Below are 23,099 nucleotides of genomic sequence, written 5' to 3' on the forward strand. Positions count from 1 at the left end.
TGGACTATAAGTGGAAGTGAAATAAGAATATCCCCCTACTTACTTGTCCCTTGTGAACAAGTGATTGACCTTGACCATGAGATGGCAGTGCAGTGTTTTTCCAGACACAAGGACAGTAGGACACGTAAGTGCGATTTATTTGTCCTTGCCCTACATCTGAACCCACCCAAAGTAAACTTTGGAGCTGAACAGATGATAGTGATCAGTCTTTATTTTTTATGTTTAAATGTCTGTCATCACTTTTAGTAGACATTACTTACGCTGATGGTCAGAGTAAGTAATGTAGTCTATAGTTATTTTATGAATTATGCCTTTTTGAAAAGTCTCGGGTGAATATTTGTTTTGCTTGTTCTGTTTCATGTATGTTGATTGGCCTATTTGGCGATATGTGGCCTAGTGGTATCTATTGTCTACTGCATAGTCGATTAACATAATACTGTAATATGTTACAGTAATCGGTGTACTATTGCAAACACTATACCGTAGACCTAGCCATAGAGATGATGGGCCTACCTGCCAAAGCGTCATCAGTGTACACCTGTGTACACGTCACGATCATAGTCCACCACTCTCCGCGCCCTGCATGGCAGGGGAAAACCTACGCAGTATCTATCAACGAACGATGATACACACATCGGGAAAACCCTTCACTATTTACAATTAAATCAACGGGGATAATAAAGATTGCCTCCGGGACCTAGGCTACCAGAAGTTACTATATCCAATGGGCGTCTTCAAGCTTTTAAATACTTTTGAACGCGTGTGCATACAGGAATGTGCCGTTTTTGGGGCGAAGACTTTACATTTACAGTGACCGTAATATAATTTGTATTCCAGCTCAAAACTTTTGGCTACAAAAGCCATGGTGTAAAAACGGCATGTCTCGTTTCATCTGGCCATGATGGATTTTTGTTATTTACATACAAGTATCACAAAGGAGCGGCATGTAGCTCGCCTGTTTCTCCAAATCCCTGAATAGGTGTTTTCGGTGCGTGCAGAACAAACCAGAATAGTCCCCTTACACTGGTGCGCAACTGTAACGCAATTTCTATCACATTCTTTTTGGAAGCAGCATTTGATCAACGAGGAATATTCGCGGAATAAGCATTGTTACCCCCCCCTTTTTTTTTTTAAATCGCCACAAAATAGCTTGTTGTGCGATCGTCTCATCAAAAGTGAGCCGTTTTTATTTTGTCCCTTTCGCTTATTGCAAAAAGTGATTTTTTTTGTTTTCAAAGCTACACGGTGAGTAATCCACCACGCTACTCTCTAATAAAAGTGCCCGTGCGTGTAGGAGCGTACAGTCAAATCATCATGAGGAACAGCGAGGAGGCGGAGGGGTTTGATGGCGAGGCCTCCAACACTTCCATGATCTCGGGAGCAAGTAGCCCATACCAGCCCACCACCGAGCCCGTACACTCAAGGAATGTTTTGGGTGGCATTAGGTGTGACTTTGAGTACCTGAAGTCACACTTTGGCATATTAAAGGCCGTTGAAGTGGTGAGTTAAATAATTCAGTCAAATCATTCAAGAGCTGCTTGACTAGGCTACTGAAGAACTGTAAAGATGTGCATATGAAAACGCTTAATTGAATGATGTGTAGCTTCATTTGTATGTGTGTAGGCTGTACTTGTCTGTTTTTGATTGATGGCCTGCCTCTTTAGGCACAGTGACATAGTAGTAGCCAATTGTGCATGTTGGTCACCCACAGTCCACTCTGCTACACTTTCACATTTTTTTCTAATCAAATGTATTCTCACATGCGCCGAATACAACTGGTTTAAGATTTTACCGTGCAATGCTTGCTGACGAGCCCTTCCCAACAATGCAGAGTTTAAAAATATAATACACAAGAATGGCGTTATATACAGGGAGTAACAGTACCATATCAATGTGCAGAGAGGTACATGAAGGTAGTACGCGATTTTGCAATGGAAGTAGCCCAAATAATGACAAAATCCTCTGCTAGAAAGAATTCCTTATCAACCAGTTCCTTACTGTTCAAAAGTTTGGGGTCACTTAGAAATGTCCTTGTTTTTGAAAGAAAAGCACACCAAAAAAATGTGTCCATTAAAATAACATAACATTGTTCAGAAATACAGTGTAGACATTGTTAATGTTGTAAATGACTATTGTAGCTGGAAACTGCAGAATTTTTATGGAATATCTACATAGGCGTACAGAGGCCCATTATCAGCAACCATCACTCCTGTGTTCCAATGGCACGTTGTGTTAGCTAATCCAAGTTCATCATTTTAAAAGGCTAATTGATCATTAGAAAACCCTTTTGCAATTATGTTAGCACAGCTGAAAACTGTTGTCCTGATTAAAGAAGCAATAAAACTGGCCTTTAGACTAGTTGAGTATCTGGAGCATCAGCATTTGTGGGTTCGATTACAGGCTCAAAATGGCCAGAAACAGAGAACTTTCTTCTGAAAATCGTCACTCTATTCTTCTTCTGAGAAATGAAGGCTATTCCATGCAAGAAATTGCCAAGAAACTGAAGACCTTGCACAACGATGTGTACTACTCCCTTCACAGAACGGCGCAAACTGTCTCTAACCAGAATAGAAAGAGGAGTGGGAGGCCCCGGTGCACAACTGAGCAAGAGGACGAGTACATTAGTGTCTAGTTTGAGAAACAGAGGCCTCACAAGTCTGGCAGCCTAATTAAATAGTACTCACAAAACACCAGTCTCAATATCAACAGTGAAGAGGCGACTCCGGGATGCTGGCTTTCTAGGCAGAGTTTCAAAGAAAAAGACATATCTCAGACTAGCCAATAAAAATAAAAGATAGAGATAGGCAAAAGAACACAGACACTGGACAGAGGCACTCTGACAATAAAAATAATAAACTTGGATTAGCTAACACAACGTGCCATTGGAACACAGGAGTGATGGTTGCTGATAATGGGCCAATGTAGATATCCATTAAAGATCAGTCCAGCTACATTAGTCATTTACAACATTAACAATGTCTACACTGTATTTCTGATCAATTTGATGTTATTTTAATGGACAAAAAAATAGCTTTTCTTTCAAAACAAAGACATTTCTAAGTGACCCCAAACTTTTGAACGGTAGTTGTATGACTTTATTTTCAAGAAATCAGCAACATTTCTCTCAGCAGTTTACAGGAAGGGGAAACAGAATAGTTTAATGTGGGGTTTGAGCCAGTACTCCTAAAACCAGATGTCTAGGAGGGAGAAAACACAACAACAAAGGAAGATGATGATGCCTCCCAAAGCTATGATAATTCAGTTGCAGAGGAAATGTCTCGGCCAGAGTTTTGTCCCCTCTTTTGGTGCCAAACTGTTCAGTCAAAGATGGTGCTCGCACATAGCCTACAGATGAAGCACTGTATCCACAGTGCGGGAAAACCAGTGGAACTAAGGAAGTAATTAAGTGCATACAGTGCCAAGGGTAACAACCTGAGCCCCCTACTCAGAAGATGCCATGTTTGAATATTGCTTCATTAGCAATTATAGAATGTTATTTGGCTTCTGTTGTGCTGAAGTCAAAACACACACCCTCTTGACTCTTTAAGTGAACTCATTGTACAAAGAGTTTTGATGTTCAGAGGATTCACCAGATTCAAAGCCCGAAAAGCCACAGTACCCGTGTGACAAGGAGAACGGTGGGAGAGATGTACCTGGAGAATCACACACACCGGAGATATTTGTCTTTGAGAAAGACATCTGTAGCCTGCATGTAAAGTCTGTGCTGAGAGCAACTCTCTGTGCCCAGGTGGATGTTTACTGCTTGGTCAGGTGAGACTGACAATAAGCATGTGATAACAATGTCATAGTGGGAGAAAGCTGACCAACTAGAGGTTACATAAAAACAAACAAAACACTGAGGTCAAACAGGAAGTCATGTTTTTCATTACAGTTACCCAGGGTTAATGTACAGTGGAGACACCACAACTCCCAGGGACATTACAGGTGTGAATGCGACAGGTCTTTCCAGTCTTTCCTGGTCATGCCAGTCTAATTCAATACCTGCACTGGGCAGGATGTCTGAATGTCATTACCTCACCTTATCTCACCTTTACCATGTCTGCCAACCAAGCCGTGTTGGCGTTATGGACCTAGTCACTGTATTACTTTATTAGCCTTGCTTGCTATGCTTCATCTGTAAGGGGGTTTCATCTGAACGATAGTACAGAGGAGTTGATAACACATTCCTTACATTTACTCATGGCAGCTCATTCAGGAAATATGCTCAAGGTTGACCATAATAGTTTTACAATCGCAGAGCTCCCATATGTAGGCCTGGTTTGACTGTCAGTTGACCTTGGAGTGCATGTATGCCACAGCCTTTTCCACTGCCACTGGACAATGATTGACTGACTTGAAGGGCCTCACAGGGAGCTGCTGAGGTCTTGTGTTTTACTATTTAATCCCCCAAACACCGTTCATTGTAACTCATCTGCAAATGTGCCAAGTTTTTCCCTGAACAAGAGCACTCTCAATGTAAATGGATCATCCCAGTTCAATCCACATTAGTGCAGAGTTGATGATTGGTATTGTTGAACTCAATTAAACTAGTGATAATGGACTAAAGTCTAGTTTAAAGGGAGGGTTGATGATGTTAAGTTATCCTTCCCTAATAGGCTACTCAATATTCAGTTACATAAAATCACATACGATTTCAGCTATAAATCAAAAAGCATACTTTGTGGGCTAGTGAAGTTGAATGTTCGGTGCTAACCTTGCTGGTCAAATCGGGATGGTTTTGTGTGTAGTACAGTATATGTCACATTAGTTAAGTTGAGGTGAAACCCTCCTCCCGTTAGCATGTTTACCTCTCCTAATGACTTTACTATGGGAACTGTTCCTACAGCCACACCCACTTGGTCTCTGGTCCCATAGAGGTTGTTGTTACATAAACACTGACGGTCTGAGGTTGACCTGGTGTTACTGGGAGAAGCAGTAGCCCCAGGATACTGGTGCTATCACCTTCAGAGAACATTTCTTTGTGTCACTCTATGATAACTTTACATGTGTGTGAAAAGTCTCGTGACAACAGGCTTTTGTGGATCTCATTTCCTCTAAGCATTTCTACATAGCTCAAGTCATTTTACCCAATCAGCTCTAACCCAATCAGCTCTTACCAATCAGGTTTTCACAGTCCCTCCTTTTTGTACTGTTTATAATGTAATTTACACTGTGGCCTTTATAATACCAAAATAAAGCTCCATTTTCATCTCATTTGTAGAGTGTTGCCTTTTGGATTAAGTTGTTACATAGCTATTCAGTTGTGTCAATGGACCTTGTAATGTTGATATTTTTTTGGGTGCTTTAACAAGGGAAAGTTTAATATTATTGAAGGCCCTTTTTGTAGGCTGTGTATGGAGCTAAATTAATTTACCAGATGCTGCTCCATGTCAGCTTGCACTTCCCATTCTGGAGAGACTGTGTATTCTGTTGTAATGTTTCTCTCTGACTGGTCTTCAACAAACACACATGATAGGTGGAATTTCTGACTCTACAGACATCTCTGGGGTCAAGAAACAGGAGAAAAATGTCATTTTTGCACAGATTACAATGAGCCATTTGGGCCAGGAAGGAAATACACAGGACACCACTGATCAAAGGTTGTTGGAGTGCAGTCTGTGTTTTGATGCCTACCTCCATTCATTTTCTGGGAAGGGCTGCTTTTATCACAACTCTCAGCGATCACTTCGTCCACTGCATCCACCCCCAGTCTGGACACGTCCATGTTGTAATGTCACTCTGTGTGCACCCAGACAAACACACCTCTAATGGGGTTTCAATTGGCTGCCACAGAGAAAGACATGGGCTCGAAGAATTCTTCACTGAGGTACCTACTGTAAGTGTGGGGTTGCCGGTCTGAAATAATAACACGTTTGTGTGTGCGCGTGACTGTGCACGTGCTTGTGTGTCTGCGTGAGAAACAGTGAGTTGAGTGCAGTGTTTGGCCTTCGCAAGGCTGTAATTGCAGCAGATGTGTGAAGGGTGGTGAGCCAGAGAGCCTGTCAGGAGTGTAGCCTAAGCGCTCTCCTGCCTCAACAACTCTGTGTCAGAAACAGAAGAGTGTTGTGATGAGAAGCCCTGTTGCAGTCCCCTGTTCTGTTCATTAACCAGGCTGACAGGTTTAAAAAACAGCCCGGGGCTAGGGAGGAGAGGAGGGGAGCTGGTCAGAAGGAACACGTCCAGCTGCCTCCCTGCTGCTCCCATCAGCATCTGGTTCAATATACTCGTTGATTTACTCACTGCACTTATCGTGGCAGTTGTCTCCTATCTCAGCCAACTAAGATGCCAGTTTTACAGCAAATTCTGACATTGACAATATTGCTCAATGCCATAGAAAACTGTTGTTGTCAGATGGATGAACATCTCATCCTCAAGGTATCAAAAACGTGTTCTTCAGGATAATATAGGACTTAGATGGAGAGGAAAGAGTGGCTACTGATCTGCATTGTGTCTTACCCAGAACAAGACAGGATGGATTGGGCCTCGACACTGCGCCAACATATTTTATGGAAAATATGTTTTGTTTTCATGAATTCTTTTAAATATTACAGATGGATTGGTCTTTTGTCCAACTTCATTATGGTAATTCTTTACACATAAATCATAGGCTTCATATAGTCTCCAACGCTATTACAGATAATTGTACAGAGGTGAGTGGTTTTTCTCTGTCTAAAGATAACATCACGGCTAAAAAGGAGGTGAATCTGCATATTCAAGTCCCACTGTTGCCATGGAAAGCGTTGTCTGTCAATCACCCTTTCCATTTAACCAGTACAAAACAGGAGTTGGCTCTTCACAGAGAGGCCTCGCTCAATCTGCATTTCAGAAGAGCATGGAAAACATACAAGAAATCTGAGCAGGTCATACATTATAGAAACAGCATGACGTGTATGCAAATCTGTGTCTCCTTTCGTGGCTTCTTGATAAGGTTTGTTAGGGATGGTTTCTCGTGGTTAAATCCCAGACTTGGTATTGGTACTTATAGAGTTCTGGCCGTAAGCAGATCCTCAGACGCTTGGCTGTCCAGGTCCCGTGTGGGGAGCCGTAGACTGTCAAGAAGTCATGTGAATTCCTCGTCAAAGCTGGGAAACCAAGCGTCTGCTTAAGACATCTGAAGGCTCCCCTTAGGAGGGGGATTTTTGAAAAATGGTGGGAGGAGAGGGAGGGAAAGAAAGGAAAGGGATTCCATACGTGAGAGTGTGATGTCACTTTTGATGATGATACCAAAATAGTGCTCTCTCTCACTCTCTCACTGTGTGATGTGCCTAGGGAATGTTACATTAGTCACCTTTTAGCTTTCTCAAGGTGGTGTGAATGTACACAGTGCACGGGTGCATTAGCATGCTTGTAATTCTCAGACTTCCTATCACAGAGCTCATATGTTTTTGATGATAAAAGCTGGACTGGGCCCTTTATCCCAGATGGAACAGATTCTTTATTCAGATCTGTCAGGCAACTAGATCCGGTCTGAGCCGGCCCAGATGGGACAAAGCCTGGAATATGTATGCGTGGTGATGGTGGTGGTTCCGTCTCCCTCAGGCTCGCGCGGACCAACCTGTAATCTGCTGGTCTGAAGTTTGTGGAGAGTCGGGCTGATTGCAACGGAACCCCTGAATAACACATTAACCTCCGAGTTCTCCCCCATCACTGTGGTGGAGTGATGATTGGGAGGGAAAATATATCAATTAACTGTTCACAATGAGGTTGTGGGCTCCTCACTCACTTCCCAAGGCAATGCCACTCCATCAGCACCAGTCACCTCAGTCTCATCAAAGATTTGGAGTAAGGTGAAAGAAACATGGATAGTGTCACTAGTTGATATATAGTTATCATGACTAAATGGCTAAACCCTGGCATGCCTCACATTATTAATTAACAATATAAATACGTAATTTGTGGTTTTCACGTTGGTCGTACTCCGTCTGACTGAATGAGTTTGTTTGGGTTGATGAGGGTAGTATCATAACGACTTACTCTCTACCCACTCTACTGTAGGACTGCATGTTTATAGCTTATTTTAAGGTTGTCCTTGACCTGTCCCTCTTCCTCCTCCCTCTCTGCAGGCCCTGGCCCTCATAGCCTTCATTTGCATAGAGACCATCATGCTGTGCCTACCCTGCGGAGGGGTCTACTTCTTTGAGTTTGTCAGCTGCAGTGCCTTTGTAGTCACCGGCGTCCTCCTCCTCATCTTCAGCCTCAGTCTGCACACCAAAGTGCCCCACGTCAACTGGAGCATGACGGTGTGTATACCACCCACACACACTGACCAATCACATCCTCTTACTGGATGCAAGAGTCTGGTTCAGATGTCGATAAGCCAATAGACACGTCTTCTGGAGGTCTTAAAGGGTTGGTCTCTTTGCTTTGAGGCTAAAGTTGTGACTAGTTTATATACAGTGTTATTACATAGGTATAAGAGCAACTTCACATGAAGTATTAACATAATGTGATTGAATAAAAGTTGATTGGTTGAACTGAAGGGTAAACTGAATTTGCTGAATGTGCACTTGCCTATAAAATGTGGGTGAGAATGAGTCAAAAAAATGCAGTCATAGCAAATCTTAGTGGTGGGTATTCTCCAATCCAACATGGCCCCTTTGACTATTTGCCTACAAACACACATCGTTAGAGCGTTGGGCTCCGGTACTGGATGTGTTACAGATGGAAATGGAAACGCTGCTCTGTGCTTTATTTCCAGAACACACTGCATACCAGAAAGAGAAATAGATGGTGAGTTAAAGTGGTTTAAATCCAACCATAACTATCGTATTGCATGGTATACTTAGTACTATGTATTTTACCTCAAACAGGCATACGGGGGTGTGCCTTTGGCTTTTACTGTTGGCCAAGGGAAGCAAAATGAAGCAGGGTTTTTATATATTGTTTTAAATAGGCTTTGTGTGTTTTTCTCCTGAGGCCCACTGGTTTTGCGCTATGCAGGACCCTTCAAAGAGACACTGCACCATGTCAACACAACATATGGCTGTCTTTGTATCTCTATAATTCAGTACTTCCATATGAAATATATCAATGTCTGTGAATGTGATGTCATAACTTATTTGGGGGGTTTTATCGTCTTATGCACACCGTTTGTGTGAAGAAACAAAAGTCATTTGGTGTGTTTATGCCGTTGTGCCTTTGGGGGTGGGCAGTTGAAACGTCTGTTATCTGTATTTATTTGAGTCAGTTAGAGGCTGTTGCTTTGTGTGCATATGTGTGTTTGGTTGTGGCTTAAAGAGAGCTGTTGCCATCTCCAGGGCTCTTATTGGCTCTAGATTGGAGTAGCGGACTTGGCCTCAGCATAGTGGCCCGTTTTCCCCTCATTGTATTTATATCTGTGACATTCAAAGCTTCTCCAATGTGAGTGGGCTCCAGGAATTTTGACATTACACAGCAGTTTTGACTGAGTGTAAACCGAGAAAGTAATTCTCCAAACACTCCAGTGACACTGAAATGACCCCCTTGTGGAGCTGACTTTTAAATGTGGAAAACGTCTGAGGAGGGTCTGTTCTTCCAATTATGTGCTATTTGATACTGTCATGTCAAACCCGTGCTTGATTATATGTTTGGTAATGGTCTATTGCTGTCTTGGGAATACAGGGGAGCTATTCCCTCACCTAAGAAAATGAGAACAGCCATGGGCTTTATCATAAAGCTCTCTGAGGTAACTTTTACAAAAAGTTGTTGAGTGAAAGCTCCTGGAAATGTCACATTTGGTTAGAGGTCATTTGGTTATTCAGATACATTGTTGGCGCTAGCTAAGGGGAGTGAGTTCAGTATTATGAGTGTTATTTTTCTTTCCCTGCCCCTGGTGAACTGTGTGATGCCGTGTCTCTGGATTTGGGTGGCGTTGTGCTGTTGGTCTGTCTTGTGCTGGCAGAGACTGACTCTCTTTTTGTGGCGTGGCCACAACGATCAGACATTGTCTCAGAGCTGACTGTCTCTCTTGTCTCTCCACACAAAGGCTTTCAAATTAGCAACTGCCATGCCAGGGAGTGCCAGCACAGAGAAGGGTGACCACGCACACAGACACTGCCAGTTTTAAATGTGGGCGAGTGCTGGCCCAGTCAATGCTGGGAAAGTTTTTGCTCAAAAATGAGGAGGCTGGGAACATAAATCTCACTACATGCTTGACTGGAATGGCAGCCTGTGGAGGACCTGAAGTGGCCTCTTTACCTGGCACATTGTCAAAGATCCAGTGGTCTCCCCTCTGAGTGTGAGAGCATATGCCGACCTGGTTTGCAGGTTATCCCCTCTCACTTTACTGCAGATCCTGCTATGCCAGCTCCTTATCCTTTCTGAACATGGAAATCGGGCTTGAATGGAGCGAAGGTTTCGGTTTTGATAGATGAACCTGTGGCAAATCACAAGCAACATCTTATTTATTTACTTTGCTGGCTAATGATTAAACATGCGATACAGTGCATTCCTCTTGCAGATGTATCTGTGTGGTTTATTTTCTTTGGATCTTGACATCTGTTGAAATAGTGTGCAATGCCATCCTGTTTGTGTATGCATTATTAGCTTCTGCTGTTTGTTCCAAAGCAGGTCTCTGTCAGACCCCATGCTGTTTTACCTAGCAGGGTCCATTCCCTCCCCCTACACGTTTAATCCACCTGCAAATTATGGCTTGCTATTGTGATCCATCTGTTGTGCTCGCAGAGCCCTCCTCTCTTACATTATATCTCAGTTATCTCAGAGGGGAGTCCAGGAAAAGTTTTTCACTGCAGTTTTTTAAGCCCTGTATTTTGCCACCCAAGCAGAAGACATGCAGTAATTATGCTTCTCTTTTTATCGATTTCATCCCCCCCAAAAAGATTGTTGAACTGAATGTATTCTGCAATGTGATGTCTACTCGCACTTGAGAGAGTTTGTCTGGATATGCGTGTGTCCTGTTGCCTTGATCCTTGTCTAAATCAGCATAAACACGCAGCTGAAAACATTTGGTAGAACCATTTGAAGGGGATGAGCTTTGGAGCCTCGACAGCCCTTCTCGGTGAAAGACCACTCCTAACACACTCACACTTTCTGGCTTCCAGAGAGTCCCTGACTGCTCTGCCAAATGCTGAGCTTGCTGACATTTCCACCTCTCCCAGAGAAGCCAGTAAGTCTAAGCGGCCTGCCTGCCTCAGGGTGAAGGGTGAAGGAGGGGTTGGAGAAGTGTGTCACTCTGCAGAAAGCGCGAGAGAGAGGCAGCGGTTTGACTGGGGTATTTAAAGGCAGCCGCTCCATCTTTTGCTACTGCTTTACAAACCGCAGCTGTGCATGTGGGAATGGTTTCTCCCTGAGAGTAATGTGCTGGGATGAGCTGTACCTGGAACGAGCTGGATCTGGGGTGAGCTGGACCTAGGGTGAGCTGGATCTAGGGTGAGCTGGATCTAGGGTGAGCTGGATCTAGGGTGAGCTGGATCTGGGCTGAGCTGGACCTAGGGTGAGCTGGACCTAGGGTGAGCTGGATCTGGGCTGAGTTGGATCTGGGCTGAGCTGGACCTAGGCTGAGTTGGATCTAGGGTGTGTAGTAGAGGGAACGTGGCAGTATTGATGCTGAGAAATCAGTCCAGTAACACCAGTTGGACCAGTGTATGCTGTGCTATTACTAAGGGTGTTGGTGATGGTGTGTCCAGTGGGAGATCCAGCTCTAGAAGATAGCCTAGCGCTGCTGTAGGAATGCTTCCATCAAACACATTAGACAGATTAAACCCCAGGATAAACAGCACTTTTCACAGTTTTACATCCCACTGAGCACCGTTTGCCTTCTCTTCACACATCTTGCCAAACAGATCACACACAGACACGCTCTCTATACCTGCTAAACATAGACTGCAAATACAGGGAGTGAGGCATTAGAGTTTCTTTGCCCTACATCTGAAGCCAAGTGTGAGACTCAGGCTTGATTAGTTTCTGATAGATTCCAGAATTTGTGTGGTTTGGTGGTCTGAGCTGTACATGTGTTGGTGCAAAAAAGGGAGACTTGAGTCTGGTTTGGCCAGTGTTCTGGTTTTGAGGTTCTCGCTTGGCTAGTGTTCAGTCTTGAGTCTAGTTTGGCCAGTGAGTCTGTGGGGGATAGTTGGTGTCATGTGAGATGATGTGGGTTATGACTCCCATTATGCAGCTATTCACATAGGAGGGCATTGCCCCAGTCATGCTGAAACATTTATTAAGCGTACACTGAAGGACTGGTCAGCCAGAACAACACATCCTGAAAGCTCACGGAGACACAGTGTCCGATGTTCATGTAAATGATTCAGGTCCTTGTACTAGGACCTTCAGTGACTGCCTTCAGCGCCAATTACTATCAACAGAGAACAAGAGAACAGCACAAACAATTCCAAACATTCAGATAGCTGAAGGAGTGACAAGTATGACAGTCATGTTGGTTACAGAGACTCTAAATATGCAACTTTAAAATGACAGAAACTAAAATGATACCTTAATATGACAGAAACTTTAAATATGCTACTTTAATATGACAGAAACTCTAAATATGTTACTTAAATATTACAATTCTGAAATACAGCATGAGCATACAGTACCAGTCAAATGTTTGGACACACCTACTCATTTAAGGGTTTTTCTTTATTTTTACTATTTTCTACTTTGTAGAATAATAATGAAGACATCAAAACTATGAAATAACACATATGGAATCATGTACTAACCAAAAAAGTGTTTAAAAAATCTAAATATATTTTATATTTGCGATTCTTCAAAGTAGCCACCCTTTGCCTTGATGACAGCTTTGCACACTCTTGGCAAATATTACTCAACAGTGTCTCTGTACAACATGCTGAGAGAATCTAGTACTAACTCCTGGCTACTTACAATATGTACAGTAACTATCAGTCTAAACATGACCTGTTAATTAATATGCATGGTCTGTCTGTCTGTCCCTACAGGACCTGGTCAACACTGCAGCCAGCACCGTCTTCTTCTTCCTGGCTTCTGTGGTCCTGGCTGCTCTCAACCACAAGTCCGGAGCCGATATCGCAGCAGTGGTGAGTTCCCCCGTCCCGTCCCGCCCCACTGCATCCTCATCCTGGTCACTCCCTGTGACCCATGACCTGGGCCTTCTCAGAGTGACCACCCTGTTTATTAGTCTGTCTCAGATGTACACCACTGAAACATGGGCTGAGGTCTGGTCTTTCTCCTTTCACCCCCTCATCCTCCCTTCCCAACTCCCCCCTCTTTGTGAAAGGGTTCTTTGATCCATTATTGTGCTACGCAAAGAACAGTGGCTGGTGTTACATGACCCACTAGATTTATGTTGTTTGAAGAGTAGCCTATATGCATCTAAAATAAAGAGACCTTTACTGCAAAATGTTCAGAGATATGTTGAATATTCAAATCGAATCTGACATTTAGCTATTAATTAACTACAAGCCTCCCTGAAGTTTTTCTGTTGATTTTCTGTTTATCAGATTCTTTGTACACATTATACTGCATTTCCTGTTAACTCCTGCCTCCCTGTGGAAGATAGCCTGAACTGCATTTCACCAAGTCAATATGGCATTTTGTCCCCACCTACAGTATAATAAAGCCAAAATAGAATTGCTGCCACATCAAGCTGTCTGACAGTGTGAGAGGTTTGAGGATCAGTTGGCCAGGCAGTAATTGGCCAGCCCAGAGGCGAAGTGTTCATGTTCAGGGTGTGCTGAGAGCTTGATGATGTGTGAGCAGAGCCACAGTGAATGTTCATGGCTCCATTGGCCACCCTGCTGCTGCCACATCCACACCATTTACTGACTCAGTCCCTCCCTGGAGGTTATGAGCTGATTTCTGATTCCTGTCATGTCAGCTCTGAGCCGTGACATGAACGTCTGCTCTGGAGTTCAGCCCTAATTCCCTCGTTGGAGAGAGAGAGAGGTAACACCTCATTGGTTTCTCTCTCTGTCTCTCTCTCTCTGTTTCGCTTTCTCTTTGACTATCAACCCTCTTTGTAACCCTCAAACTCATTTTGATGTCTCTCCCTCTCGTTCTTTGTACCGCTTGCTCCATGATCTCTTGCAGATTGTATGCATTGTCTGGCAAAGCTTGCTTGTTTCCTTACACATAAGAAAGCATGCACGCCCTCGCACACACTGCTGCTCCTTTGATTCCTGTGGTTGTGCATGAGGCTGGATCAGCAGAACTGTGTACTACGGGCGCCCGGCCGGTGGCCTGAGGATTTGTGCTGAGTCGTTTATGGTACAGATGTTCTCAGCAGGAAGTTTCTATTAAACATCCTGGGCTCTTCAAGCCTGGAGGGGGCCAGTTAAATCCCTGGGCTCTCCTTCTGGGGAGGGATGGAGGGAGTCGTGGGCGGGGTGTATTTGTTGAATTCCACTCTGTCTATTTCTTTAGGGGCGTATACTGTATAAAGGGCTGCGATTTGGAGACAGATTAGACACTTTGTGTGTTACTGTTTAATCAGCTAAATGTCTTGCTGTAATTATACAGTAGTCCCTGCTTGAGATGTATTTACTACTGGAAATATTAGGAAGGACTAGAAGGAGGTGTCATTTCCTCCTGTACTACTTGGAAACCCACATTTATTTTAAGTTCATAGTAACAGGAATTCTGTTGTGTTGAATCATGTTTCTGTAACTTCCTGTGCAGATATTTGGCTTCCTGGTGACGTGTGTGTACGCTGTGAACACCTTCCTGGCTGTGAAGAGGTGGCGTATGGGTGACGGGCGCTCAGTGGCGGTCCAGACCAGTGAGTACATGCGAGCCCGCACTGCCTCCCGGGGAGAGATGGAGGCACGGCCTGACCTGGCCTGATGGAGGTGACATTCTGAGACCAAGACTGACATTTAGGGCTTCTATCCTACCATACCCTCTCTCGCACTACCCCCTAGTGACATAACCAATCACTGTACCCACTCCATGGATGAGCACGGCAGCCTCTTTACTTGGGGGTCTCCTTTGGCGAGAGTCCCTCAAAGCCTGGACCCAGAGCCCTAGCCCCCTGAGAGTACCAATACACAGACTGGGTCAGAGATCTTCTTCTGTCGACAGTCATCAAGAGAATTGACTTGATGTTAATTAAGTGTTTTTCTGGTTTTGAATTCAGCGTGGTTTGAAATCTTGCTCCAGTGTTTTGTAAATGCTCTTAACTGTGTGACTTGGTATGTATGGCCGCCAGCACGTACTGTACAGGGTTTGGTGGTTATGTTACTTGCAATACGTACAGGTAGCACTGTCTGTTTAGATATGGAATGGTTTTTTAACGTTACAGATCTGACACACAATGAGAACAACAATTTAATGAATTCAATTGATTTCTATATTTTTTAACATGAACTTGGAAAAAAAGGACCAAAGGCTTAGGCCTATTCGTTAAGGCAGGTCAACCGGTTATTAAGGTTATGAACTCAGATACTCCTGAAACACATTCCCAACACAGTTCAGTTCCATAATGTCATTACATTTCAGTTGTGTCTCCCTCTGTAGAAGATGTAAAGTAACCAACCTCAGTGTATCTCACTAATACACAACACCCAACCACATGGACTTTTGAATGAAAATTGAAGGTATTCGTTTTTGACTATTTTTATTGAAGGACTTGATTTAGTTTCTTCAGAAAGTATTCATACCCCTTGACTCATTCCACATTTTGTTGTTACAGCCTGAATTCAAAATGGATAAAATATATTTTTTTCTCACCCATCTACACAAAATACCCCATAATGACAAAATGAATACATGTTTTTAGAAATGTTTGATAATTTATTGAAATTCAGGCTGTAACAACTAAATGTGTGAATACCTTCTGAAGGCAATGTAGTTGGTATGGGTGCGGTTTGTAAATGGTTAAAGAGTATAAATGTGACGTTTATAGGTGTTGTACCTATAGTATATCTGGCCTAGTGAGTGACAGACAAATTGGACAGTGGTACGTTACTAACATGGTGGTACGTTTGGTAATTGAACTTAATACTGATAAACAGGTGCAGGTCGAGGTCAGCGTCCATAGCACATCTCAGGTATTGGCTGATTCATCATTTATTTTTTAAATTAAATGTGGCAACACATACATTTGTCAAAAGATGTTGCCTTCTTAATAATTGTGTCCATGGCATACTCATTCACAGAATGGCGCACCAATGTGGTTTTACTTTTTGCCATGAATGTATTTAGTTGAATGTGTGATCTTATTAATCTTATACAGCAAACATTATCACATACCTTATTTCATAAAACACCCTCGCAACTTCCTGTATTTTTTTGTTGATCACATTTATGGAGATGTAGCCTAAGTCTGTTCTTATGTGCAAGTTTGTACTGAATGTGTCTAGGATAAAGGACTTTTAGAAATGTTGACTTGTGTTCTGGTCATTGGATTTTCTGTTTGAAATAGTATTGTGTGTTTACATCTACACAACATTGTGATTCCAGGTGTTCTGTATTCCACTGACCCTGCTGGTAATACTGTATGTATATGTGGATTATGGTAAGGATACCATCAGAGGAACTGCTCATGGTGGATGCTTTATATGGACTGAAGTACACCTTGTGGGACATCTTACAAATGTTTTAAAATATGCCATCTTTGTCAAAATGATAATATTTTGTGTTTAAGAGTTGATGAACCAATATTCTTTGTGAGAACAATCTTAAGGCCTAACTAAATTAATGACTTTGTAGGCGAGGGCGGGAACATTGCAAATCTCAAATTGCACATTTCATTTTAATGAATTGACCGTAATAACTGTTGATTATGATTGAAATGTGTGATAGGGTGGGTTTGTGTGAAGAATAGACAATCAAATGTTTCCATTTATGTCTCTCTATTCAATGAAGGACTGGGTTGATTGTTTTAAGTGGTGTATTATGCATCGACTTCACAGTAGTGGATCCATCTCCTTTATCTAGCAATACATTATTCTCTAACATACAGTAATAGACCATGTGAGTGCATATGTAATCCTTGCTTTAACTAGTAGTGAAATGATGTGACTATAGTGGAACAATACAAGTTGATGCTTCATGAAGGCCTTAACAATCTAGAGCACTCTGTAAATATAACCTAAGATTTTGAACTGGGTGTATTTATATTACAATATCTTTTAACATGCTTAAAACAACTCTACCAACAGTGCTTCATGCATAGGTTTTGACTTGTGTCGAGGTTTTGAACTACTCAACACCCGAAATGGCTTATCTTAAAATGAAGACTTAACTGCTCTTATCTTTTTAAAGTTTGACCTTGATTTGTTTAAATGCTCTGTAACTGATACAGGTATTTATTGTACTCTAGGGGGCAGTCATAAAATCTGTATTGTTGTATTTAAAGAATTTTCTGTAGATTTAACAAAACTATCGTTTATGGTGACAATGTTGTTTCAAAATAAACGGGTTTGGAAATGTTGTCTTAATATTTTATTAAACAAAGTAAAGCTTACAATGGCTGAAAATCAACGGATTCCTTTCTTCTTTTCTTTACATGACCTGCAAATTGATAAATGTTTGATGTACAAACCTGGTAAGGTTTTAAATAGGAAAACATTTTGGTGTACCATTTATCAATGAATGCAGTCCTACCACATTTGCAGTTTACTTTTCAAACACAATCACAAAAGTCTCATAGTGCTTTTCCATTATCAAAAGTTTTTGGAATTGGTAGAAAAGAAAACATTCCGCTGACAAATCAAATTCAAACAGGAAGTGGCCATTTGGGCAGTCCGGTAAGAGTCGCTATGTGCCATGCACAGTAAGTCTTTTCAGCTCGGTGAACATGGATCTCTCACAAAATGATTTTAATGCAAGGATATCACATCAGATACAGGAACATTTTCAATAAAGGTTACCAGAAATTGAAAAATCAAGCAAAGCCAGTATGATGATTGGACAGATGGTGTAACCAGCCAACCAGCTGCCAATCTTTTCAATGATGTAAACCTCATACAAACATAGGGAATTTCTCCAGATTCTTCCATTTAAATGTAGTGTCATCTGCCTTTGTTCCCCATGCTCCTCTTGCCATTATGGAGGCTGAGCAACTGTAAACCAATAGCCATCACCAAAACTACCACAGTTCATTCACAGCTTCAGAAATGTATTTCAGAGTTTGGGCAATTTTAGCGCATTTGGAAAATAATACTGTATTACTGTACACATAATTGATCATTGTATGTGTCAGCATTCCAAAGCGCTAAAGACTGAGATTGGAAACCTGTTTTCACATCCGTTTCAAATGAAATGTGAATCCTTCAGGATGCCGTTGATGTCTGCAGTGTGGCTGTCTTCCTGCCAGGCATGGTAGATTGGACACACACACACGGTCCCTGGGGTAGAACCTCTTCAGTCTGAGTCAGAGTCTGAGTCGTTGTACTCTATAACACAAAACCAGAAGAAAAAAAACTTTTACAGTTAGGTTATGAGCTGTGCCTGTCTGTGTATGACACATCCTCTCTGCCTGTCCCTTCCAAAGAGGGAAGTGAAGTGAATACCTTGTCTTGCTGATGTCTCTGACCTCCTTATTCAATGATTAGGAATTCAAATTAGAAATGAATATAAAGCCTATATAATCCTACAAGCTATTCATGATAGGTAAAAACACATTTGCGGTCACCATGTGGACAGCATCGATGATTCAAGAGCTAATATAAATGTTAATAACATAGTAACAACTAGGTTGTGCTGAGATAGTTTCAGGGCAAATGAGAAATCAGAATTCAGATGTTACCATGTTTTGTTTATTGAATAGATTAGCTACTCAGCATGGTCAGAACTAAGCCAACAATCTGCACAGATTTTCACAGACGATGTGCTGACTCCACAAACACACTCCATGAGTATTCGATCCCCACTGACGTATGTGACCCTTGGCTGAGTAAACTTGAGCCATGTGGTCCACAATGTGGCTAAATATTTCTACCACGCGCTATCAGCAAACTGCAAGTTTGTTGTTTTCCGTAACTATCCAAACACATTTCCTTAGAACTGACAGAAACAAAAACCCTGAATGGAGAGTCAGCACCAAGTTTTAATTTCTATATTTCCTGTGTCCATTTTGTGAGAAGAAAAGAAAAGGACTGAATGTTTCTGAGGGGTACTGTAGCAGCTGTAGCATTAGGGACAAAATGTAGATTACGTTAATTAGATCATACTATATACTAGACATGATTTGAAAGAAAGCGTTACCCGAGGCTCTTGGTGGGTCGTCACCCGAGTCCCCTCCTTGTTTGAGGAAATTAGCCAGGTCATTAAAGATGAAGTAGAAATCGAGCGCAAAAACAATGGTGGCAATGAACCCGAACACCTGAAGGGGGTGGAGGGAAAGAAAACCTTTGATATCAATGTGAAACTGCTAGTGAATCCAGAAGGGGGTGAAGTGTCTGACAGAAGCTAGCTATAATATGATATCCAGACACAATGAAGTAATGCAGCGGAGTAACCAGACACGACTTCTGAGTTAAACGTTAACTTCAGAGTTTAATGTGTATACAGTAAATTAGGGGGGGATCAAAGTAATTCCATGGAGAGCCTAGTGTCTGCCGGTTTTTGTTTTTTCCTTTCAATTAAGTGGAGTTCCTTACTAATTAGTGACCTTAATTCATCAATCAAGGACAAGGGAGGAGCGAAAACCCGCAGACACTCGGCCCTCCTTGGAATGAGTTTGACATCTGTGCTGTAAATGGCGAGGGGACACAGCTCTGATCATGGCATAGGCTAGATTAGAGATGTGTGGATAGTGTCAAAGAGCATTTCTTACCCCTGCTGCTTTAGAGGCCCCGTCTGTGAACTTGGAAACTGATATTATGGAGATTATAAAAAAGATGATGGACGCACTGACACAGCGCAGAAAATCCTAAAAGAGAGAAATAATACAAATTAAAAAGTAGTTTTCGCATTTGTTTTATAATTGTCAGCAGTGGCTACCATCCCTACTGTACCCAAGTGGACTATAAATATACTGAGTGGACAAAACTTTATGAACACCTGTTTATGAACACCTGACATCTTTATGAACACCTGACTGACCAGGTTAAAGATATGATCCCTTATTGATGTCACTCGTTAAATCCACTTCAATCGGTGTAGATAAAGGGGAGGAGACAGGTTAAAGAATGATTTTTAAGCCTTGAGACAATTGACACATTGATTGTGTATGTGTGCCATTCAGAGGGTGAATGGGTAAGAAAAAATATTTAAGTGCCTTTGAACAGAGTGTAGTAGTAGGTGGTAGTAGTGGGTTTTTCACGCTCAACAGTCTCCTGTGCGTATCAAGAACGGTCCATCACCCAAAAGACATTCAGCCAACTTGACACAACTGTGGGAAACGTCAGAGTCAACATGGGCCAGCATCCATGTGGAATGTTTGACACCTTGTAGAGTTCATGCCTCGACGCATTGAGGCTGTTCTGAGGGAAAAGGGGGTGCAACTCAATATTAGGAAGGTGTTCTTAATGTTTTGTACACTGAGTGTATACTCACCATGAGGGGGAAGTGGAATCCCTTAAATCGCTCATTGAATTTGGTGGAATAGGCAAAAAGGAGGAAGAGGGCAGCCAGGAACTCAATCAGGGGTGCTGTGACAAAGGCTGCTGCCGTGGACGCAACAAAACAGATGAACGCGATGAGGGACAGAGCCTGGCGGAGAAGACAGAGGGAGGGAGAGATGGAGAAATTGACCAATAGAATGCAGTAAAGGCATTCTAAAGTTATTTTGGTCCAAAACCTCCCTTTCAAGAAATGTTGCAGTGCCCCGAAGCTATTACATTTCCTGTCTCAAGCTGTAAGGAGATGCAGCTGTTGAATGACAAACAATATACACAGACACTCACAGATACACTACAAGCCTATACTGTACATGAATTCAAAAGTTTTTGCTTGTTTATACACAAATGTGTTAACGTAATTGTTCACTTTAGCTAATCATGAAACATATTTGTCTGGTTGAGCACAAATCCTGAAAGATGCAACTGTCTTTGTGATTTCAAAGATCGGAATAAGTCTTTATTATCAGCATGCAGTCTCTCGACGAATCACAAGTTTGTGTTAACTTTGTAAAGCATTTCTGGTGATAGTGCTTGTTTCCCTACATCCCCTTGTCCTGAGTTCCCCCGGCCAACATCATTGGACAAGACAAGCCTAGGCACTGTTATTCTACACAGAGAACCATCTTGTCTTTGTTACACTGGGTCATCAAAACCACAGACATGGCTCGACTTGGGTAGGGAACTCCCCCAAATGCAACACAGACTGCTACTGCAGCTTTCATAGATACCAACCCTGAACACACTGTTCATCTTTCTTACACTTAGAATGTGTTTCGTCGTCGAATAACATTGAATAGCTTCACAAGGCACAGCAGAACTGTGCTTCTGCTTATCAGACATTTTGTCTGACCTTGACATGACTAACGCTTCTTCATCTCAGACACCCACTGCTATGTTTCTGCATAGCAGGAACAGTTCTTGACAAATATGTCCTTGGATAGATAGTAAAGCAACAAGGTCAATTCTCCAGGAATCTTGGAATCTAACATTTGCTTCTGAGTGCACGACACATTTCTCGTAAATTGAATATTACAAGCGACAAACTAAATTACTTAAGCAGCATTATTGTCATTCCAGGTATTACGATCAGGAAAATCTCTGCATATGTTTTCCAGCTGTCTTGAGCCACTACTAAAACCAGCATATTTCATATTTTATCATGAGTGTTTCCATTGTTTTCCAATGGTTAAAGTCATAGTAGCACCCGTGTGGTTTCTAGCGCAAACAGGGGAGAGGATCATATTCTAAGTGTGTGTAAAGAGGCTGCATTGTTCTTGGAGACTGATTTCTTTGCCTTATAGGGCCAGTCAGCCAGAGCCCTCTAAAGCCCTCTATTCTATACAGTATAGCTTTTGGGCTACATGCCCTCCAGCAGTGTCAGTTAAGTAGAGACTAAGAGGATTGATAATTGCTTTATGCAGCACATCCATGAACTGAATCTCACATGCCAGACATAGGAGCGTCCATGGTAACAACATATTTGAGTTCAATCGGTTCAAATCCTTGGTGATGACCCCTTTTACAGTAAAGATATCTAAGCAGACACACTCTTGTTTCACTTCCTGATATCTGAGTTTTGAAATAATCCATAATCATTGAAGAATTAATGCAGCTAATTTATTTGCAACCATTTGTAATTTTAGCAAACTATCTCTTTTAAATGTATTTTTACCATGAACATTTTTGTTTAATTGCATGTGCAAACGTGTCCCTACAATAGGCTACTGCACATCATGTCAAAACCTATTCGTAGATATCCAGTATTACAGTAATACACAGCAGAAGTGCGACAGTAGACTGACCACATGAAGTATAGAATACATTGCAGTTGTATGTAAGGCATATTGCTTGCTTGTGTAAACATGAATATGAATGATTGTTTACAGGCTATATGTCTCTAAAATGATTCATATTCATTGTCTTTCGTATAACTGGTATACATCTCACCTGAATTAAAAGGTAGTCAGTCGTAAACTTAAAACCTTCTTCCAAAGTAAAAAATATGTGGCTAACTCTAATTCATAAATCCTTTTTTAGCGCCTTTGACGAAAACAAAACGAGAACCGTGTGATGGACACATTGACCACAATAGAAATTAGCAGAATTCAATGGTTGTTTTCCATATAGTTTACCTAAACAGCTGGTATACAATAGCATAAATTAATCCTAACAAAAACCTACTTTTGAGCATTCAAATGTGTAACACTGAAAAGCACAAACACGTTAAATCGAGTGCACCCCGCCCCCGTCATCTAAACTTCTACGCATCTGCTTGTCTTGGCAGCGTTGAAGAAAAGTATTCGGAAGAAACAATGGAAATAAAGACACTAATGTCTTCTTTGAAATGCTACGTTACCACTTCTGCAATAAGAAGTTGTCCTTTCCGTGAAGAAGCGAATTCTTTGGCGATTGGGAGAATAGTTTGAAGGACACTTTGGCTCGGTCCAGTCGTATCAGGAGCTTCGATGTCCCCCATTGCAAAGATAAAGTTTGAGTTCAGTAATGGTTACAGATCCAGCGAGCTGGAAGAGTTGAGAGTGGAAAATGCAAAGCCTCGAAAAAGCGTGTTGCTTCTTGAAGTGGAAACGGAAATAATGACAGTGCGAAAACGTAGTT

The 23,099-nt window shown here is 42.0% G+C and overlaps 2 protein-coding genes across 2 annotated transcripts; one reads left to right on the forward strand and one right to left on the reverse strand.

The window, feature by feature from the left end:
* Window positions 1-708: 708 nt before the first annotated feature.
* LOC139576189 (CKLF-like MARVEL transmembrane domain-containing protein 4) lies at window positions 709-17,400 on the forward strand. The gene is made up of 4 exons (XM_071401944.1): window positions 709-1,500; window positions 8,064-8,240; window positions 12,897-12,995; window positions 14,596-17,400. The coding sequence occupies exons 1-4, from the start codon at window positions 1,315-1,317 to the stop codon at window positions 14,758-14,760; spliced, it is 627 nt and encodes a 208-aa protein (XP_071258045.1). The 5' UTR covers window positions 709-1,314; the 3' UTR covers window positions 14,761-17,400.
* On the reverse strand, window positions 17,347-23,082 carry LOC139576191 (CKLF-like MARVEL transmembrane domain-containing protein 3). Its single transcript, XM_071401948.1, has 5 exons — window positions 22,840-23,082; window positions 20,419-20,574; window positions 19,697-19,792; window positions 19,126-19,243; window positions 17,347-18,314 (listed from the first exon to the last, which is right to left on the reverse strand). The coding sequence occupies exons 1-5, from the start codon at window positions 22,957-22,959 to the stop codon at window positions 18,283-18,285; spliced, it is 522 nt and encodes a 173-aa protein (XP_071258049.1). The 5' UTR covers window positions 22,960-23,082; the 3' UTR covers window positions 17,347-18,282.
* Window positions 23,083-23,099: the final 17 nt, after the last annotated feature.

Source organism: Salvelinus alpinus, chromosome 5 (assembly GCF_045679555.1).
Source record: "Salvelinus alpinus chromosome 5, SLU_Salpinus.1, whole genome shotgun sequence".
In the NCBI taxonomy this organism is placed as follows: Eukaryota; Metazoa; Chordata; class Actinopteri; order Salmoniformes; family Salmonidae; genus Salvelinus; species Salvelinus alpinus.